The sequence below is a fragment of the Monodon monoceros genome, unplaced genomic scaffold, assembly GCF_005190385.1.
Source record: "Monodon monoceros isolate NGI ecotype Baffin Bay Population unplaced genomic scaffold, NGI_Narwhal_1 Super_Scaffold_5, whole genome shotgun sequence".
NCBI lineage: Eukaryota > Metazoa > Chordata > Mammalia > Artiodactyla > Monodontidae > Monodon > Monodon monoceros.
In genome coordinates, this window is record NW_021703782.1 from 76,783,961 (window position 1) to 76,802,113 (window position 18,153).

The window sequence follows — 18,153 nt, forward strand, 5'->3', positions numbered from 1 at the left end:
GGGGCCTGGGGGAGACGGGGTAGGCCTTAAAGTGAGGGGACGCCCGGGACCTCGCCGGCCTGAGAGGCCCTTGCGCGGAGCCCCCGGCCTGTCGCCGGGTGGGTTGGAGACCTGGGAGGTCCCCGGGCGCCCGGGAGGGAGTAGGGAGTCAGGAGGGGGGAAGACAGCAGGCGCCGGAGGGTGGGGCCGGGCGGGGGAGGAGGAGGGGCCGCGGGGAGGGGGCGGGGAAGGCGCGGGGCGGGGGCGGGGGCGGGCGGCCTGCCCGGGGAGTCACACTCTGCAGCCGCCGGCGCAGCGAGCGGAGACGGCCGGGCCGCGGCAACCTGACCTGGACGAGCGGCGCGCCCGGGGGCCCAGGCGGGGGGCGGGAGGAAGCGCGGGGCAGCGCCGGCCGCCCAGGCCCAGGAGAAGCGGAGCAGAGAGGAGCGGGGACACGGGCGGGGCCGCCGCAGCTCCGGATGGGACCAGCGCCCTGGGCCCGTTAGTCCAAGCAGGAGCTTCGGGAGAAGCCTTCACAGGGAGATTTACCCCTGCCTTTCTTTCTCCTCCGGCCCAGGCCTCGCTTCGCTGCCCGCCTGCCCATGGTCCCAGTCCTTCCGCCGCGCCGGCCCCCTCCCACCTTATCCCCTTGGTCCTTCTTTTCGCAGCTCTCTGCCCTCCTAGCCCTTTCAGCGGTGAGGTTCCCCGCAGGCCTTCTCTTTGTACCAGCCAACCCCCCCCTCCACCCCATCCCAGTCTCGGATCCCCTTTTCCTTCTCAGCTTTAGATTCATCAGACGAATTCACCTCTCGCTCTCCCCATCCCAGTCACAGGCCCCCTTGGTCCCTGCCTCCTCCTGCCACCCTACTCTTAGCCCTCCTCCGTCCCTGCCCTAGGCTAGTGGACCCACTCCTTACCCACTCCCCAGGGCTTCCTCCCATCCCCTCCTCCCCGATTCCTGCCACTTTCTGTATCCCAGCCTACCTAGCTTATCCTCACTTCTTTCCCTGGCGGCCTTCCCCAGGTTCCAGGCTGGGCGGTGCTTGTGGCTCCCCCGTAGGCCAGAGTGGCCCCAGGTTCTGGGGGGGGTGGGGCCGCTGCTTTCTCCCCATGGCACTGCCATCACTCCTGCTGGTGGTGGCGGCCCTGGCAGGTGGGGTGCGTCCTCCAGGGGCGCGGAACCTGACGCTGGCGGTGGTGCTGCCAGAACACAACCTGAGCTATGCCTGGGCCTGGCCACGGGTGGGTCCCGCTGTGGCACTCGCTGTGGAGGCGCTGGGCCGGGCGCTGCCCGTGGACCTACGGTTCGTCAGCTCTGAACTAGATGGCGCCTGCTCTGAGTACCTGGCCCCGCTGCGCGCTGTGGACCTCAAGCTCTACCACGATCCCGACCTTCTGTTGGGCCCCGGTTGCGTGTACCCCGCTGCCTCTGTGGCCCGCTTTGCCTCACATTGGCGCCTTCCCCTGCTGACTGCGGGTGCTGTGGCCTCTGGTTTTGCGGCTAAGAATGAGCATTATCGTACCCTGGTGCGCACTGGTCCCTCTGCTCCCAAGCTGGGTGAGTTTGTAGTGACGCTACATGGGCACTTCAATTGGACTGCCCGTGCTGCCTTGCTGTATCTGGATGCTCGCACAGATGACCGGCCTCACTACTTCACCATCGAGGGCGTCTTTGAGGCCCTGCAGGGCAGCAACCTCAGTGTGCAGCACCAGGTGTATGCCCGTGAGCCGGGGGGGCCCTGAGCAGGCCACCCACTTCATCCGGGCCAACGGGCGCAGTGAGTGTGGCCCGGGCTACTTAGGGTCAGGGGAGGAGGGTCGCTGTGTCCCTGGAGCTGAGCACTGGGAAGCTGTAGATGGAGATAGCCGTGGAGGAGCCGAATGTGGTGGTTGGGATCAAGAAACACGTGTGGATGGAGCCCCTGGGAGGGGCTAAGTAAGGCGTTATGTTGGGGGGCTTGTGGATGTCACAGACAGATGTGAACAAGGAGTAAGAGGGCCTGAGGGGAGAAGCTTGTGTCGGGGAGGGTGTGGGATTGGGGGAAGTTGAATTTGGGGAGCAGTGTGAGTTCCTTGGAATAGTGAGTGTGGTTGATGGTCACTCCAAAATGTGTGCCTGTCTGTGAGCAGAGACTTCTCAGACTGGGCCGCCAGTACCCCTTGGTGGCATAAAAAGCGTGAAGACTCCATGAATGGGCTTTGCGGTGTAGCTGATTAGGTTGGGAAAGACAGGTAAAGCTCCCACTGAGAGAAGTTCTGAGCAGTCAGTGCCTTTGAGCTTAGGGAAAGACAGGGCAGAGTGGGGGAGTGAGGAGGGCTGGCGGGGAGCAGCAGGCAGGGCTCTGGGAAGAGGAGGGCCTTGAAGGATAGCTCCCTTCCTCTGGGGTCTGGAGTCAGGCTCTGACTTCTGCCAGATGGTCCATACGGTCCCAGGGTACTTATGACATAGACTCCAAGGGGGGAGGGATGGGGAACATCTGCTGGGTGGTTGATAGATTAGGGCCTCTCTTCCTCGCTAAAGATGGGAATGCAGATGGTCAGAGAGGGGGCTGTCTAGGGTCCTGGATGCTTTCTCAGAGTGCCCCTCTGTCATGTACCTGCTCCCAGTTGTGTATATCTGCGGCCCTCTGGAGATGCTGCATGAGATCCTGCTTCAGGCCCAGAGGGAGAACCTGACCAACGGAGATTATGTCTTCTTTTACCTGGATGTCTTTGGGGAGAGTCTCCGTGCGGGCCCCACGCGCTCCACAGGCCGGCCCTGGCAGGACAATCGCACCTGGGAACAGGCTGAGGCCCTCAGAGAAGCTTTTCAGGTATCATTTGAGTCAAACTTGAAGGGAGCGGGGAGAGGAGCTTTTTTGGGAATTCTCTGTCTGTCACAAGACCCCACAGAAACCCCAGCAAGAGGGCAAGAATTGTGAACCACAGGGGTGAAATGGATGGAGGCTTTCCAAGTCTAGTCTCACCTTTGTGGCTCTTTCTCAGTGTGTCTTCCAAGGCTACCTCCCAAGATCCTGGAACACTGACTTTTCCTAAGTACCAATGGTAGATATATCGTGGGGTTGGGGGGGAAGTTCAGGAAAAGATCTAGACCCCGCCCCTGGGAGGGCTTCCACCCTTTCTGGAGAGGCGAGGCATGATTGTGGTGCAGTTAGATACAAGTACAAGAAAGGATGTGATGATGTGTCCTGGAACAGACACTAAGAACTTGAGTGGTTCAGAGGAGAGAGTCACTGTGGGCTGGGTTTAGGGAAAGCTATTATAAAGCAAGCAAGACTCTATGGTGACTTTAAAGATAGATGTCATGTTCCTAGTCAGAGTGGGAGAGAGGATGCAGGCAGCTGGAGCAAAGAAAAAAAGATGGGAATGGACATGTTTGGGGATCCAAGAAGATACTGACCTGACAAGAAAGAATGGTTCACTTGGAGCACATCATAGGAAATAATGCTGCAGAGGTAGATTCAGATTAAGGAGAGCTCTGAACCTAAGACTGAGGCGCTTGGACTCGAATGGTGGGGTCTTTGAGGTTTTTTTGTGACGAGAAATATACTGACAGAACTCAGGTTGGATTAGAAGAGGAGGAGACAGTGAGGCCACCTGCAATACGTTAGAATGCGGTATGGAGGTATGGGCTTGAACTATGGTGATGATAGCAGGAATGAAAAGAGATGGATATGAGAAACAGTTTGTAGGGAAAATTGACATGACTGTCTTCACTTCACTTCTCTGCTCAAAACTTTCAATGATTTATTTCCTACAGAATAAAGTCCTGACTCCTTATCATGACATTTAAGATTCTATACGGCCCTCAACCCACTTTTAAAATCTTACCTCCCAGTACTGCTGAGTACTCCAGCCGGCTAGACCTCGCTCAGACCTGCTACCTCGGGCCTCCCTGCCCCTCTGCCTTTGGGCTCTTTGCTGCTTTTGTCCACAGTGGTCTTCCTCCCCTTACCCCAAATCTCTCCCTCTCAAAATCGTACCCATGAATTGCTCCCCGATTCTCCCGCCGTTTTTTCACTTACTTATGTACATAAGTACTTTTTAAAACTTATTTATGCATACCCTCTTCTTATCCCAAAAAGGATTTGAGGTGGTATATAGGATAACCTTAAGGTCTTTTCAGCCCTGAGATTCTTTGACTCTAAGTAGATGTGTATAAAGGGCTGGACTTGGGTGGCCACCTTCTCCAATGAGTAAGGTTTTATGTGGCTGTGATTATATATTTGGTAGTGTCTGACTGTGAATGACATATCTGTTTGCATGCCTGAGTATAAGTCTGTGACCGTCACACTTGAACACAGGCAGTGGCAGGACAGGTTTTGTTGCTGCTGAACTTTTGCCTAAAACGACCTTCTCACCTTTGTGTGTCTGGATAATGCTTGTGTATTCTATAATACTCAAATCAGTTATTTTCCCTTCTAGGAAACAATCCCTGAATCCTCAGGTTGGACTGAATTTCCCACTCTTGTGCCTATCTCTATCTCCTCTAGAACCTACAACATTATTCAGTCAATGTTTGATTCATCTGAAGACTGACTCATTCTGTTAGTGTTTACTTAGCCAGCACCTGTTATGTCCTAGTCACTGTGCGAGGTGCTAGTATACAGCAGAGAACATAACAGATGTCCCTGCCTTTTGGAGCCTACATTCAGTAGAACAGACAGACATAAACAAGCAATAGATACAAACAGAACAAACTGTGATGTGTTACTTAAAAAGAGAAAAAAAGCATAGCGTGGTATGAGAGGAGAGTATCAGGGGGGTTGTGCTTTAGCTAGTGTGGTCAAGGAGGGTCTCTCTAACCCTCCCAGATGGGAAGACTCCACAGGCTTCTGGGCCATACTCTCTTTGTGGAGGGAACACCTCTCTTCTTGTGGGAGAATTCCTACCAGCCAAGGGGCCCCAGCACTTAGGGTAGGAGGAGGAGGGATCTAGTCTGCTAACAATTAGTTACATGCGGTTGACGCTTGAACACTGGGGGGGTTAGGGGCACCCACCCTCCATGCAATCGAAAATCTGAGTATAACTTTACAGTCAGGCTTCCCTCTTGGAGGTTCCATCCACATCTGTGGATTCAACCAAGTGTAGATCATGTAGTACCATGGTCTGTGTTTATTGAAAAAAATCTGCATATCAGTGGACCCGTGCAGTTCAAACCCAAGTTTTTCCAGGGTGAACTGTAAATTAATTCTCAGCTCTCCCACTCACTGTAGGCATTATTCAGACAGAAAAACAAAGAGGGAGGTTTTGCTACAATATAAGAGAAGGGGCAGTCAAGAATATGCTGAGGGGAAAATCAAAGGGAAGTTGTGTGGTCAGCTCCAGACAAGGGTGAAAGAGCAGAGAGCCCACACCCCAGAGATACCTGGCCCACTGGGGTCCCAGAGCAGGCCAGCCTGGAAAAGGTGGCGGCAGAGGTGAGGAGTCCCTGATATAGATGCCCACAGCCTTTCCAGGAGTGTGTCATGCCCAAGGAAGGGGTCCCAGCTCATGCTGGATACTAGCTATTGGGGGAGAGGACTCTAAAATTAAATATGTTGCTATGATTTTTCTCCCTCATTGAACCATAGCCGCTTGAGGGCAGGGATCCTGCTTGTCTTTGTATTCTGTGTGCCTAGCACGTTTGTTGAATTGAATCAATGTGTGTGTTGGGAAGAGGGGGGATGGGGTTAGGAATTCATTTAGACAGGAGTAGAGCTGGCAGGTACTGTAAACCAAGATGATCAACCAGGAAAGGGAAGAATAAGTAGATACGGTGGAACTAACCAAATGACTAGGCTCTAAGGATCCAGAGGCTCTGTCTGGACATTTGAGGACATTCTACAGGGTCAGAAACCCAGGCAGAAGCCACAAACTAGGTGACCAGCATGAGACTGGGTTACAGATGGGGGACACCAGCGGCTAGAACGGAAGTAAGCAGTAAACCAAGGGCCGTGGAAGGCAGCATCTCTTGTGGAGACCATTCTGTTAATTTAGGCCACTGTTAACAGCGCCTCCTGCGGCAGCCAGAGTGGGTCTGGGTGTGGGTGGGCCCACAGGCAGAGCCAGGCGTCTGCTGCCCTTGCACATTTCCCGGGCGCCCTCCTGGCTTCCACCCACCGCTGTACCCATTTTGGCAGCCTTTGCTTTTTTTTTTTTTTTTTTTTTCCCGCCTGGGGTCCCCTGTGGAATGGGACACAGTTACCTACCTTTACCTTCTCTCTAGCCCCTGAGCAAGAACAGAAATTCTTTGGAAGTTCTTCTGCTTCTCTCTCTTTTTTTTAGTAGCTGGTAACCACAGCAAAACAGAGTCGAGCATAGCAGTTCTCAAAGTGTGGTCTTGGGATCCTGGGGGCCCCTGGAATCCTTTTTTAGGGGGACCATGAGGGCAAAACTAGTTTAAAAATAATACTAAGGTGTTATTTGCCTCCGTCACTCTCATTCTTCCATGATTGTACAGTGGAGTTTTCCAGAGGTTATGTGACGTGTGATGATGTCATCATTCTGGCAGCTATAGGAGGTGTGCTTGTGTATTCTTGTGTTTTAAAACTTTGTCAGTTTTAATTTCTAATATGGTAAATATTGATAGATGTAATCCAAACAAACAAAAGCTCCTTGGGGTCCTCAATAATTTCTAGTAGCGTAAAGGGGTCATGAGACCAAAAAGACTGAGAACTGCTAGTCTAGCAAAGAAACAAACCTAGGCAATTACTTTTTAAAAAGCATCGAAAACCTATTATCAACCTTTATAATGAAATAGACATTGTGTGAAGCCTGATCTTTTCAAGTTTTTTAACTAACTTTTTACATTTTTTGTCAACCATATCCTACCCTTCTATTTTTCTTTTATTCTTTGAACAAAGATCTCTTTGAATAGGTGTTACTGAACGAACCCTTCCAGCCCCACCCTCAGTCTCCCTCTCCTTTTTAATTCTGCCTGACAGTGGGAGAGTATTAGCAGTGTGTGATCAAGCATCCAAACGCTCCAGTAAGAATAATTACATCATGAAGTAGACTCCAGTCTAATATAATCAATGTGTATTAGAAACTGACTTCATTATTTCCTACCTGGAATGAATTGATCTATAATAGATCGTAAGTGATATATCTAGTATCCCTATGGTGCTTTCTATGACAGGAATTAACACAACTGGTAGAAACGGCTAGTTTTATTTTTTTAAAGAATCAATTTTATTTATTATATTTATTTTTTGGTTGCATTGGGTCTTCGTTGCTGCACATGGGCTTTCTGTAGTTGTGGCGAGGGGGGGCTACTCCTCGTTGCGGTGTGCGGGTTTCTCATTGTGGTGGCTTCTCTTGTTGTGGAGCACGGGCTCTCGGTGCATGGGCTTCAGTAGTTGTGGCATGCGGGCTCAGTAGTTGTGGCTCGCGGGATCTAGAGCACAGGCTCAGTAGTTGTGGCGCACGGGCTTAGTTGCTCTGTGGCACGTGGCATCTTCCCCGGCCAGGGATCGAACCTGTGTCCCCTGCCTTGGCAGGTGGACTCCTAACCACTGCGCCACCAGGGAAGTCCCCAAACGACTAGTTTTAATCTCTCATTTCACAAAGTCATGTTTCACAAAATATATTGATCTGAAGTCTTTCCCCAAAGTTGCAGTGCCAGTTTCCTGATGAAAGCAGAGGCTGGTCTCAGTGATTGTGGAGGCCTGAGGTGGAGACAGAGGCCAAGAAGTGGGAAGTGTGTGAGGCCACTGGGCCAGTGGGAGCCAGGCAGGCATCCCAGTGAAAGACAGAGACATGCTGCTGACTGTGGCCAATGAGAAGTGTGCATGACTGAGACCATGTGTGCCACTGGCTTATCTATGAGATGTGTGTGGGCATGTGACTGTGTGTTTTCCTTGTGACTCATGATGTGTGGGACTATGCCAGTATGCAGGACTGCATATGGTGGGTGTTCCATGCACGTTAAAGGAGCCGGCTCATGGCTTTTTACAGATGGAATCACTCTCTCAAAGGATTTCCCCCAGTTGTCATAGGACCTGAAATCTCTAATTCACTGGGTGGAGGCACTGTGCTCAAGTGGCCCAAATGAAAATGTAAACATTTTACTGATAACATTAGCAGTAATTAACACCAGGGAGAGGAGCTGTTGCTCAGTGTTGTCCTTGCCAGGAAACAGGTACCCAGAAAGGATGGGACAGAGGAGCTGTGAGTGTTATGGCAGCCCTGCTGGGAGGCCTGGGTGGTAGTAGGGGCTTCAGGACGATGAGGAGCCCAGTTTGGGGGATGGAGTTGACTTCATGTATTTCCCAGTCTCCACCTTCCCAGAACCATCCTATCTATCTATCTTGTATGGAGGTGTGCCACCTGCTGTCCCCAGAGCATTAAACATACACACACACACACACACACACACACACACACACACACACACACACACACACACGAGTTTAGTATCCTCTCGGCCTTCAGAGTCACCCATGTACATTTTATATCATGTATATTTCAGCAAGTTTCCCTGTCCTGCTTCCTCTCTTCCCCTAATGCCCATCTTGAATCATTTCCACTCTCCCATGTGCTGTTGGTACAGATGGTATTGGTCATCACATACCGAGAACCCCCGAATCCTGAGTATCAGGAATTCCAGAATCGTCTTCTGATAAGAGCTCGGGAAGATTTTGGTGTGGAGCTGGCCCCTTCCCTCGTAAGTAGATCTCTCTTTCCCCGAGAATCAGGCCAGACTTTGAGGAAAGCCTCTTCTCCCTAACTCAGAATCAAGCCTTGGCCATGGAGCCAGCCCTACTTTGGGGGCTGTCCACTTCCATTCAGGATTTTCTCTTCTGCCTTAGTGTTCAGTGAGGTAGGGATGGCACCTTAGGAATGAGAGGAGGGAAGAAAGCAAACCAGAGCGAGGAGAGGTAGAAGGAGACCCCAGAGATGGAAAAGGGGACTGGGGAAGGGGCCTGGCAGGACCTTTGGAGAGCACTGCTGAAGTTACCACCCCCAGATGAACCTCATTGCTGGCTGCTTCTACGATGGGATCCTGCTATATGCTGAAGTCCTGAATGAGACAATACAGGAAGGAGGCACCCGGGAAGATGGACTTCGAATTGTCGAGAAGATGCAAGGAAGAAGATACCATGGTAATGGAGAGGGTCAGTTGGAGGCCAGAGTGCCGCTGTCACGCTCAGGAGTGGAGTGGGCAGAAGAAAACACAGACACCAGGGGCAGGAGGGAGAGTTAGTAGGGGTCAGAGAACATGGCAGAGGTGGACACATATTAAGAATGGGGGCAGGGACAGACTGTGAGGTGACTGGAGGGATTGGGAGGATAGGAGAGGGGCCTAGGGTAGATCTCAAAGTAAGGGGTACTCCTTTCTGTCTTAGGTGTAACTGGACTGGTTGTTATGGACAAGAACAATGACCGGGAGACTGATTTTGTCCTGTGGGCCATGGGAGACCTGGATTCTGGGGACTTTCAGGTGATGGGGGATGAGGCAGGGAGGAGAGTGGGGGGCCTGCAAACCCAGCTTTCAGGGGGTCAACGGGGGCAGAATCACAGGTTCTAGAGGCAGGGACTTATTTCCTCTGCTGGAGCTGCTTGGTGGGTGGGCGGTAGGATGGGGAGAAAAGCACCCAAGTAGCTGGGTTTGGGGGGAGGAGGCTGGTGCGAGCAGGCCTGTGGGCCCTGTTTTCTCCTTCCTCACAGCCTGCAGCCCACTACTCGGGAGCCGAAAAGCAGATTTGGTGGACAGGACGGCCCATCCCCTGGGTGAAGGGGGCCCCCCCCTTGGACAATCCCCCCTGTGCCTTTGACTTGGACGACCCATCCTGTGATAAAAGTGGGTGTGTGCAGGGACTGGGAGCAATCCTTCCTCCCTTGACCTTCCATTCTTTCACCTCCTCCTCACGGGCTCCCCCACCCTTAGCTCTATATCACCTGTTCTCCTATGCCCCCTGCCTGCTTCTTTACCTCTCGAGATCTGTCTGCTCCCTGCACCTAAGAGCATCCCCCTCCCCGTTCACAGCACCACACACAGTCTTTCTCAGGGCCCCCTCTCCCTTCAGCCCCACTTTCCACTCTGGCAATCGTGGCGCTGGGCACAGGGATCACCTTCATCATGTTTGGCGTTTCCAGCTTCCTCATTTTCCGGTGAGTTCTGGGCTTTCCGCTGACCTACTCCCTCCCTCCCATTTCCACACAGCCTTCTGGCTGAGGCCAGGAGGCCCCTAGAACACGGGGGAGGGAATGCATCCCTCTCTCTCAGTCCTGTGTCTGGGGCGTGACAACTGCAGCTTCAGGAGCTGCCGGGAAGTCTCTGCAACCCCGCTGTTGGCTTCTGGGGTGGTAGGATTGGGCTTGCCAGTCAACTGAGGTGTGCAGTCCTTACAGAAAACTGATGCTGGAGAAAGAGCTGGCTAGCATGTTGTGGCGCATTCGCTGGGAGGAGCTGCAATTTGGCAATTCAGAGCGATACCATAAAGGTGCAGGCAGTCGCCTCACACTGTCGCTGGTGAGCCCTCGTCTCAGCTGTCCCTCTGCTTCCCTCTGAGTGCCTGTCCTTTCGTACCCTGGACCTTTCCCAGCACATCAGCCTGTAATGATAGCACCTGCACTACCACCACCATCTAATGTTCCTTTCATCCTTCCGCCTCCATGTTGCCCTTGGCCCCAGCGGGGATCCAGTTACGGCTCGCTCATGACAGCCCATGGGAAATACCAGATCTTTGCCAACACCGGTCACTTCAAGGTGAACAGTCGTCCACTTGTTCTGGTCCCCACCATTTCATTCTGTCTCATCCACATCTATCACCTCTTCCCGTGACCCTCTGCTCCTCATAACCCTCCTCTCTGTCCAGCTGATCTCCTGGATGCTCCCACAGTTCTCCAGTCCTTCCCAGCACCCAGAGACCCTTTCTGATATTAATGTCCCTCTTCCCCTTTCACTCCCACCATCAGGGAAATGTTGTTGCCATCAAACATGTGAATAAGAAGCGCATTGAGCTGACCCGGCAGGTTCTGTTTGAACTCAAACATGTAAGTCATGGTGTATGGGTTGAGGGCCAGGGGTAAATAAGAATGGGGAAGGGGAAGGGGAAGGGGAGGACTAGGGAACAGTAAAATTGGCTAGGAGGGCAATGGGTTTATTTATAAATGATTTCAAGTTGTAAAGACAATTAAGAGAAAGGTCCTCTCATGTAGTGGTAGATTTCTGTATCTAATTTTTAGCTCTTTCAATTCTCTTTTTCTTCCTTTTTTTTTTTTTTCCTAGATGAGAGATGTTCAGTTCAACCATCTCACTCGCTTCATTGGCGCCTGCATAGACCCTCCCAACATTTGCATCGTCACCGAGTATTGTCCTCGTGGGAGTTTACAGGTGAGGGATGTAGGTGGGGATTATAGGGGCAGGGGAGATAGGCCCAAAGTTACACTGACTGTGCAGGTAATAGTGGGGCTAGGAAAGTCACATAATCTATTCCATGTCACTTACCAGGACATTCTGGAAAATGATAGCATCAACCTGGATTGGATGTTTCGTTACTCACTCATTAATGACCTTGTTAAGGTGAGTCTTCCCCACTCCTCCTTGGGTTCATCCACTTTAAAATGCCTCCCTCTTTCTATCTTTCCTTATGATTTCTCTTCCTAGTCTAAAAATTCCATCTCTCCATTTCCCCATATTCTTAAGGTTGGGTAATAATGGGTAAACAATGGATTTGGGGCTTTTAATTGGGGGGAATGAGTTTTATCTGCCACAAAGAGTCCTGTACTTGTAGAGAACTTTTGTCTCCCTGCCCTAGCTCAAATCTCAGATCTCAAATCTCTCTCCATCATCTTTTCTTTTTCCTCCAAGAGTTTATATTAAAATCTCTTAGCAGGGAAAAATTAATGGGGTCTCCAAACATTTATCTTCTATTTTTTTCCTCATCATTTACTCTCTAACCAATATTTCACGTATCTGCTCTTTTGTTCAGAAAAATTGAAATTCGAAATGAACATTTATTAGTAAAACTAAGAGAAGCCAAGGAAAATTATACTAAATGTTTGGTATCTTCTAATATACTAGGTTTCAGCTATTTTCAAGTGACCCAGAAGTCTATGGATTTGTGAAGGCATAAATTTGAATCTTGCACAGGTGGGACAGGTGTTTAGAAGCAAGTCCCCTAGCCAGTGAGCTAGCCTAGTGGATCACCTGTACCACACCTGGAGCTGGCTTTGGTTTCTCTGCATAGTTTTCAAGAGGTTATTTAAAAAATTTTGTGTGTGTGTGTTAAAGTTTGCCATCAAGTCAGAGATAAAATATTAGGTAAAGTTGATGTGGTGCTCAGCTGGAGGTGTGATGATAAATGTAAGAAAAACATGACTCTTGAGAGAACAGTGATTTGATGGAAAGGTGATTTAGAAAAAAGCCAGAGGCCTAACATCTGTATTCACGAGTTTGGAGATTCCCAAAGGTTTGTTGATATCAAGATGAAACGAATAAAAAGGAAGAGTTCACAGAGACTAGAGTTTTGAGTTGTTTAAGCCCAGAGCTAAACATTTAAAGGAGGTTAGCATACAGGACACCGTATCCTTTTTCGGTTCCACCTGAACTGACTTCCCAGGGGAAGCACCACTCTGCCTTCTTAGGACCTGCCTTAGAGTCCCTCACAGGCAACCTTTCTCTCCTCTCTGGCCCCAGGGGGGCCAGAAGTTTCAGCTTCTACATTGGCTTGGTAGCTACCTCCTACCTTTGTCCATTTCCCAGGTTTTTCTAATTTACTATTTTCTCCACTTTCTCTCTGGCCCGACATCCCCTGTAGTAGATGGCTTTCCTCCTCTATCTCGACTTGCCTGCCTATACATGGTTGTATGTTAAAGTTTACAACTGGCTAGTCTTCCTTGGTGCATCCAGGTACTCTTGATACCTGGATCTCAAGCCATGTCTTCCTGAGTAGTGGCCAAGCATTTGAGGCCACCATGGGTGTTGTATTCTTGGAGTTCACCCTCAGAGTTCTGATCCCTTCATTACTCAGAATACAGACCACCCTTTCCAGGGTGATAACTGATAGCTCCCCTTGTCCTTCCTCTTAAGCATGTCTCCTATCCCTGGTGCTTGGGTGCCGATATACTGCTTAAGGTACCAGGAAGAGACGACTCTCCTATTTTGCCTGCTTCCTGGGGTGGAAACTGTACAAAGGATGCATTCCGAAATTAGCTTATTGTTTTTATGGTCCCGAGATCTTTTTTTTTTTTTTTGCGGTACGCGGGCCTCTCACTGTTGTGGCCTCTCCCGTTGCGGAGCACAGGCTCCGGATGCGCAGGCTCAGCGGCCATGGCTCACGGGCCCAGCCGCTCCACGGCATGCGGGATCTCCCCAGACCGGGGCACGAACCCGTGTCCCCCGCATCGGCAGGCGGACTCCCAACCACTGCACCACCAAGGAAGCCCATGGTCCCAAGATCTTTAGACAGCTAGCTAATGTCCATCTCACGGAGAGGGGGTATCCCAAGCCAGATATGATCCGATCCCATGACTTGATCTGTATCCTGCAGGGCATGGCCTTTCTCCATAACAGCATTATTGCATCCCATGGGAGTCTCAAGTCCTCCAACTGTGTGGTGGATAGTCGTTTTGTGCTCAAAATCACAGACTATGGCCTGGCCAGCTTCCGATCAACTGCTGAACCTGATGACAACCACGCCCTCTATGCCAGTGAGGCCTTCCCCCACAACCTGCTTTTACATTGCTCCCCCAGCCCTGATCATTTCCACCTAGGGAGGGTGGGAGAGGGAGACGGAGTGACAGTAATACGGCGAGCATTATAGGAATGAGGCCAGGTGGGCTGGGGGATTTCCTTTTTGAGGACCTGGCCACCTGTTCCCTCTTTTCAGAGAAGCTGTGGACTGCCCCAGAACTGCTCAGTGGGAACCCCTTGCCAACCACAGGCATGCAGAAGGCCGATGTCTATAGCTTTGGGATCATCTTACAGGAGATAGCCCTTCGCAGTGGTCCTTTCTACTTGGAGGGCCTGGACCTCAGCCCCAAAGGTGAGAGTCAATCTACGACCCAGAGCCTCCTCTACTTGGGGGACCTGTTCTTCATCCAAACCCTTTATCACCCTCAGAGATTGTCCAGAAGGTCCGAAATGGTCAGCGGCCTTATTTCCGGCCGAGCATCGACCGGACCCAACTGAATGAAGAGCTGGTTTTGCTGATGGAGCGGTGTTGGGCCCAGGACGCAGCTGAGCGACCAGACTTTGGACAGATTAAGGGCTTCATTCGCCGCTTTAACAAGTGAGAGGGCACTATGGTGCAGGAGCTCCCCGGGGCTAGAAGCCACATCAGTCTTAGTGGGTGAGGTGGGGTTGGTGGGGCCGAGAGGGTGGGTTGGGTAGAAAGCCCTGGGGGTCTTGAGCATCTTGGAGCAGGTACCCTATCCTGGCCTCCTTCCAGGGAGGGTGGCACCAGCATACTGGACAACCTCCTATTGCGCATGGAGCAGTATGCCAACAACCTGGAGAAGCTGGTGGAGGAACGCACACAGGCCTACCTGGAGGAGAAACGCAAGGCTGAGGCTCTGCTCTACCAAATTCTACCCCAGTGAGACTCCTGTCCCCCTTCCTGAATTTTCCTGTGGTATTCTTCTGTTGGTTTCTGCCTAATCAAGCTCCTGAGAACTCACTTCCCAACCCTTAGAATGCTGCTTTGTTACATCTTGCTACCATGAGCCCATTCTGGCTCTAGACCGTGTGTTTTCATTCTGTCTCCAAATGAGTTGTGCTGCCTTCTTCCTGGCTTCCCATCCCTTCTTCTTAGGACGCTGCTCTACCAGACCTTTGCTCCAGCAAGTGTATGTAGAACAATCCCAACTTGAGACCTTTAGCCCACATCCTCAGGGATCCCCTTCCAACCCCACACCACCTGTACACCTTACCTTGCCCTGGACTGTAATGTCTTCCCAGCCACCTTCCTTCTCCTCCACCAGGCTCAGCTTTCATGTTAGAACTCATCTCTGCTCCAGCCATACACTCCTTTCCTCTCTCTCCCTCCCACCCTCTTTCTCTGAGTTTGGTTCAAACTGTACCTTTGCTTCCTAGTTCAGTGGCAGAGCAGTTAAAACGGGGAGAGACCGTACAGGCCGAGGCCTTTGACAGCGTTACCATCTACTTCAGTGACATCGTTGGCTTCACAGCTTTGTCAGCAGAGAGCACCCCCATGCAGGTGAGAGCCAGGTGAGGGGCAGAGGGTGGGGTAGAGACCTGCGGGAGCTTCACTGGGGCATAGAGATCCTTGATAATAGGGAAGATTAGCTTGGTCTGTAGTTTCCATATCTTGTTATGGCTTGTGTGTTAAGAATTCTTAGAAAGTTGGACAGTCTTAGTTGGACAGTCTTAGAAAGTTGGAAAGTCTTAAGGCCTCTACTTTCCCATCCCTGTTAGGTGGTGACACTTCTTAATGATCTGTATACCTGCTTTGATGCCATAATTGACAACTTTGACGTCTACAAGGTGAGAGCTGGGGCTGCCCTTACACTGACACTCTTTTAAAACCCAGTCTGCCCGAATCCCACATGCCTTACCTGCTCCAGGGTCAGTTTTCCTGCCTGGGTCTCCAGCATCCTAGTGCTAGAGTACCCTTTGTAGACAAATGAGGCTCTGGCACTGTAATTGTACATTCCCGTCTAATCTCTTGTGAATCCTTAAGGCTTGCCTAATCGGAACCATCACAAGATCTAGCCCCTGTCTGCCACTTTTTGCCTGGGGGTATAGGCATAGCCTAGTCATCTTTTCTCTTCTCTTCATCCACTCCAGACATGGAGGAATCATACAGGATGTGGGTATAGAATGATTTATTGGGGTGAGGGACAAGCTATGGAGTGAAAGCTTTTTGTTGAAGTCATTGAGTTGGCACAGGGTAGGCTTTATTGTGCTTGGGAGTAAAAATGATCGGGCTTTGTGACCAACTGTGTGGCCTTAGGCAAGTAACAGAAGCTCCCTGAGCCTCAGATGTTTTATCTGTATGATGGGAATAATAAATTTATTGTGGAAAATGCCTAATATTGTACAGATAACATTTATTACCCACTCCTGTCCCTTCCCTTTGGACTTACTCTGCCATCTCTGTTATTACTGTAACAAAGAACTCCCATAAACCCTTTACTTGCATTCACCAATTGTTTATATTTTCCCCCATTTGCTTTATTTAAAAAAAATCTATGTATCCATATATTATTTTCTGAACCTTTTGCAAGTAAGTTTCAGACACAGTGCCCCCTTTTTAAAAGAAATAAATTTATTTATTTTTAGCTGCGTTGGGTCTTTGTTGCACGCGGGCTTTCTCTAGTTGTGGTGAGCGGGGGCTGCTCTTCGTTGTGGTGCACGTTGCAGTGGCTTCTCTTGCTGCGGAGCACGGGCTCTAGGCTCGCGGGCTGTAGAGCACAGGCTCAGTAGTTGTGGCGCACGGGTTTAGTTGCTTCCCGGCATGTGGGATCTTCCCGCACCAGGGCTCGAACCCATGTTCCCTGCATTGGCAGGCAGATTCTTAACCACTAGACCACCAGGGAAGCCCCACAGTGCCCCCTTATCCCTAAACAGGTCAGTGTGTAGTTCCTAAAAACAAGGACCTTCTCTTACACAGCTTCAGTACAATTAACGAAGCCAAGTGCCTGCTTTCTTACCTTTGACACTTTAGGCTGTCTGAGGCTCATTTCACTGGGCCTCGCTGACCTCCCCACCAGCTTCTGTGCTCTTCAGGGCAGCCCTGTTGTCTTGCTTCCCATTTCCTGACAGCAGAGCCTATTTGACCATGTCCTGTTGCAGACAGGGTGTCCATTCAGCAGACATTTGTAGAGTATTCGCCAGGTGCTGGGATGGGCAGGAGGATTTACAGATTCCCTTGACTTCCCCTTCTCCCAGGTTCTCAGGACCATGGCACTTACTTTCTAGTCAATGTTCTGGCCCCCAGGCTGTCAGGATGACTCATAGTGGTACCCAGCTTGTCTCCTTCTGCCCTTCCCCATCCCCACTGATACAGATAGAGGTGACCTTTTCATCCCCCTCTCAATCAGGTAGAGACGATTGGAGATGCCTACATGGTGGTATCTGGTCTCCCAGGCAGAAATGGTCAGCGCCATGCCCCGGAAATTGCTCGTATGGCCCTGGCATTACTGGATGCGGTTTCTTCCTTCCGCATCCGCCACCGACCCCATGACCAGCTGAGGCTACGCATAGGGGTCCACACGGGTAAGGCTGACTCTCACTCCTGTCCTCATATCGACTTTTCCCAGGCTCTCCCAACCTATTTCTTCTCACAGGGCCCGTCTGTGCTGGGGTCGTTGGCCTGAAGATGCCCCGCTACTGTCTTTTTGGAGACACAGTGAACACTGCTTCCCGAATGGAGTCTAATGGTCAAGGTGAGACATTAGCCCTCAACCCCAGCATCAGCCTCAACCTGTGTTGGCCTTTTCTTCTTTTCAGAGTTCCTCCAAATCTCATTCTGAGACACCACAGTTCCTGATTGCCCCATCCTTGGACATATTTTGGTTCTAGTGCATGTGCCCTGGGAAGACTGAGACCCTCCTGAGGGATGGTGGTTGGGTAAAGCTCTCTCCGATCCTGCCAGTTCTTCGGTTGCCTTTTCTTTGATTCTTCTTTCCATCATTTCCCCTATCCCACCCCAGCCCTTAAGATTCATGTCTCCTCTACCACCAAGGATGCCCTGGATGAGCTAGGATGCTTCCAGCTAGAGCTTCGAGGGGATGTGGAGATGAAGGTGATGGCAGGCCATGGGGAGGGAGTCATGGAATGGGAGGATGAACACAATCACGGGGTTTGTGGGGGGAAGGGAGGGAGATATGAGGAATAACATAGAAGAATCTGAATTATCTCTACTTCTCCGCTTCCAGGGAAAAGGAAAGATGCGAACTTACTGGCTCCTAGGAGAGCAGAAAGGACCTGCTGGGCTCCTGTAAACCCCACTTCTTCCCAAGTCAGACAATCCCCTGCTGCTGGTACCCGGGTGGGCAGTGGCCATCATCTCTCCACATAGCAGAAGTGGACATTGTCACATGAGATGGAAACCAACATGCACAAAACCCCCAACTTATATGGAAGTTGCTGCCCTTTGCAGCCCAGCCTTGTACATATACCTGTTCCTCTCTGGCCTGGTTCCTTTCCTCCCTACCTTCTGTAAATATCTGTATCTAAACCAGAATATTTTGGCCAAATATAAAACAAACAAAACCAGTCAT

General features: G+C 50.9%; 1 protein-coding gene across 1 annotated transcript; it reads left to right on the forward strand.

Annotated features, from left to right (window-relative positions):
- The first annotated feature begins 311 nt into the window (after positions 1-311).
- Positions 312-18,139, forward strand: NPR2 (natriuretic peptide receptor 2). The gene is given in 23 exon segments (XM_029203286.1): positions 312-1,710; positions 1,712-1,757; positions 2,587-2,792; positions 8,513-8,626; positions 8,930-9,065; positions 9,309-9,403; positions 9,631-9,763; positions 9,990-10,074; positions 10,315-10,435; positions 10,598-10,672; positions 10,882-10,959; positions 11,195-11,299; positions 11,417-11,488; positions 13,458-13,617; positions 13,797-13,952; positions 14,030-14,198; positions 14,358-14,504; positions 15,002-15,125; positions 15,344-15,412; positions 16,972-17,146; positions 17,218-17,316; positions 17,584-17,675; positions 17,809-18,139. Coding segments are annotated over 23 exon segments (3,144 nt in total). The 5' UTR covers positions 312-1,089; the 3' UTR covers positions 17,875-18,139.
- Positions 18,140-18,153: the final 14 nt, after the last annotated feature.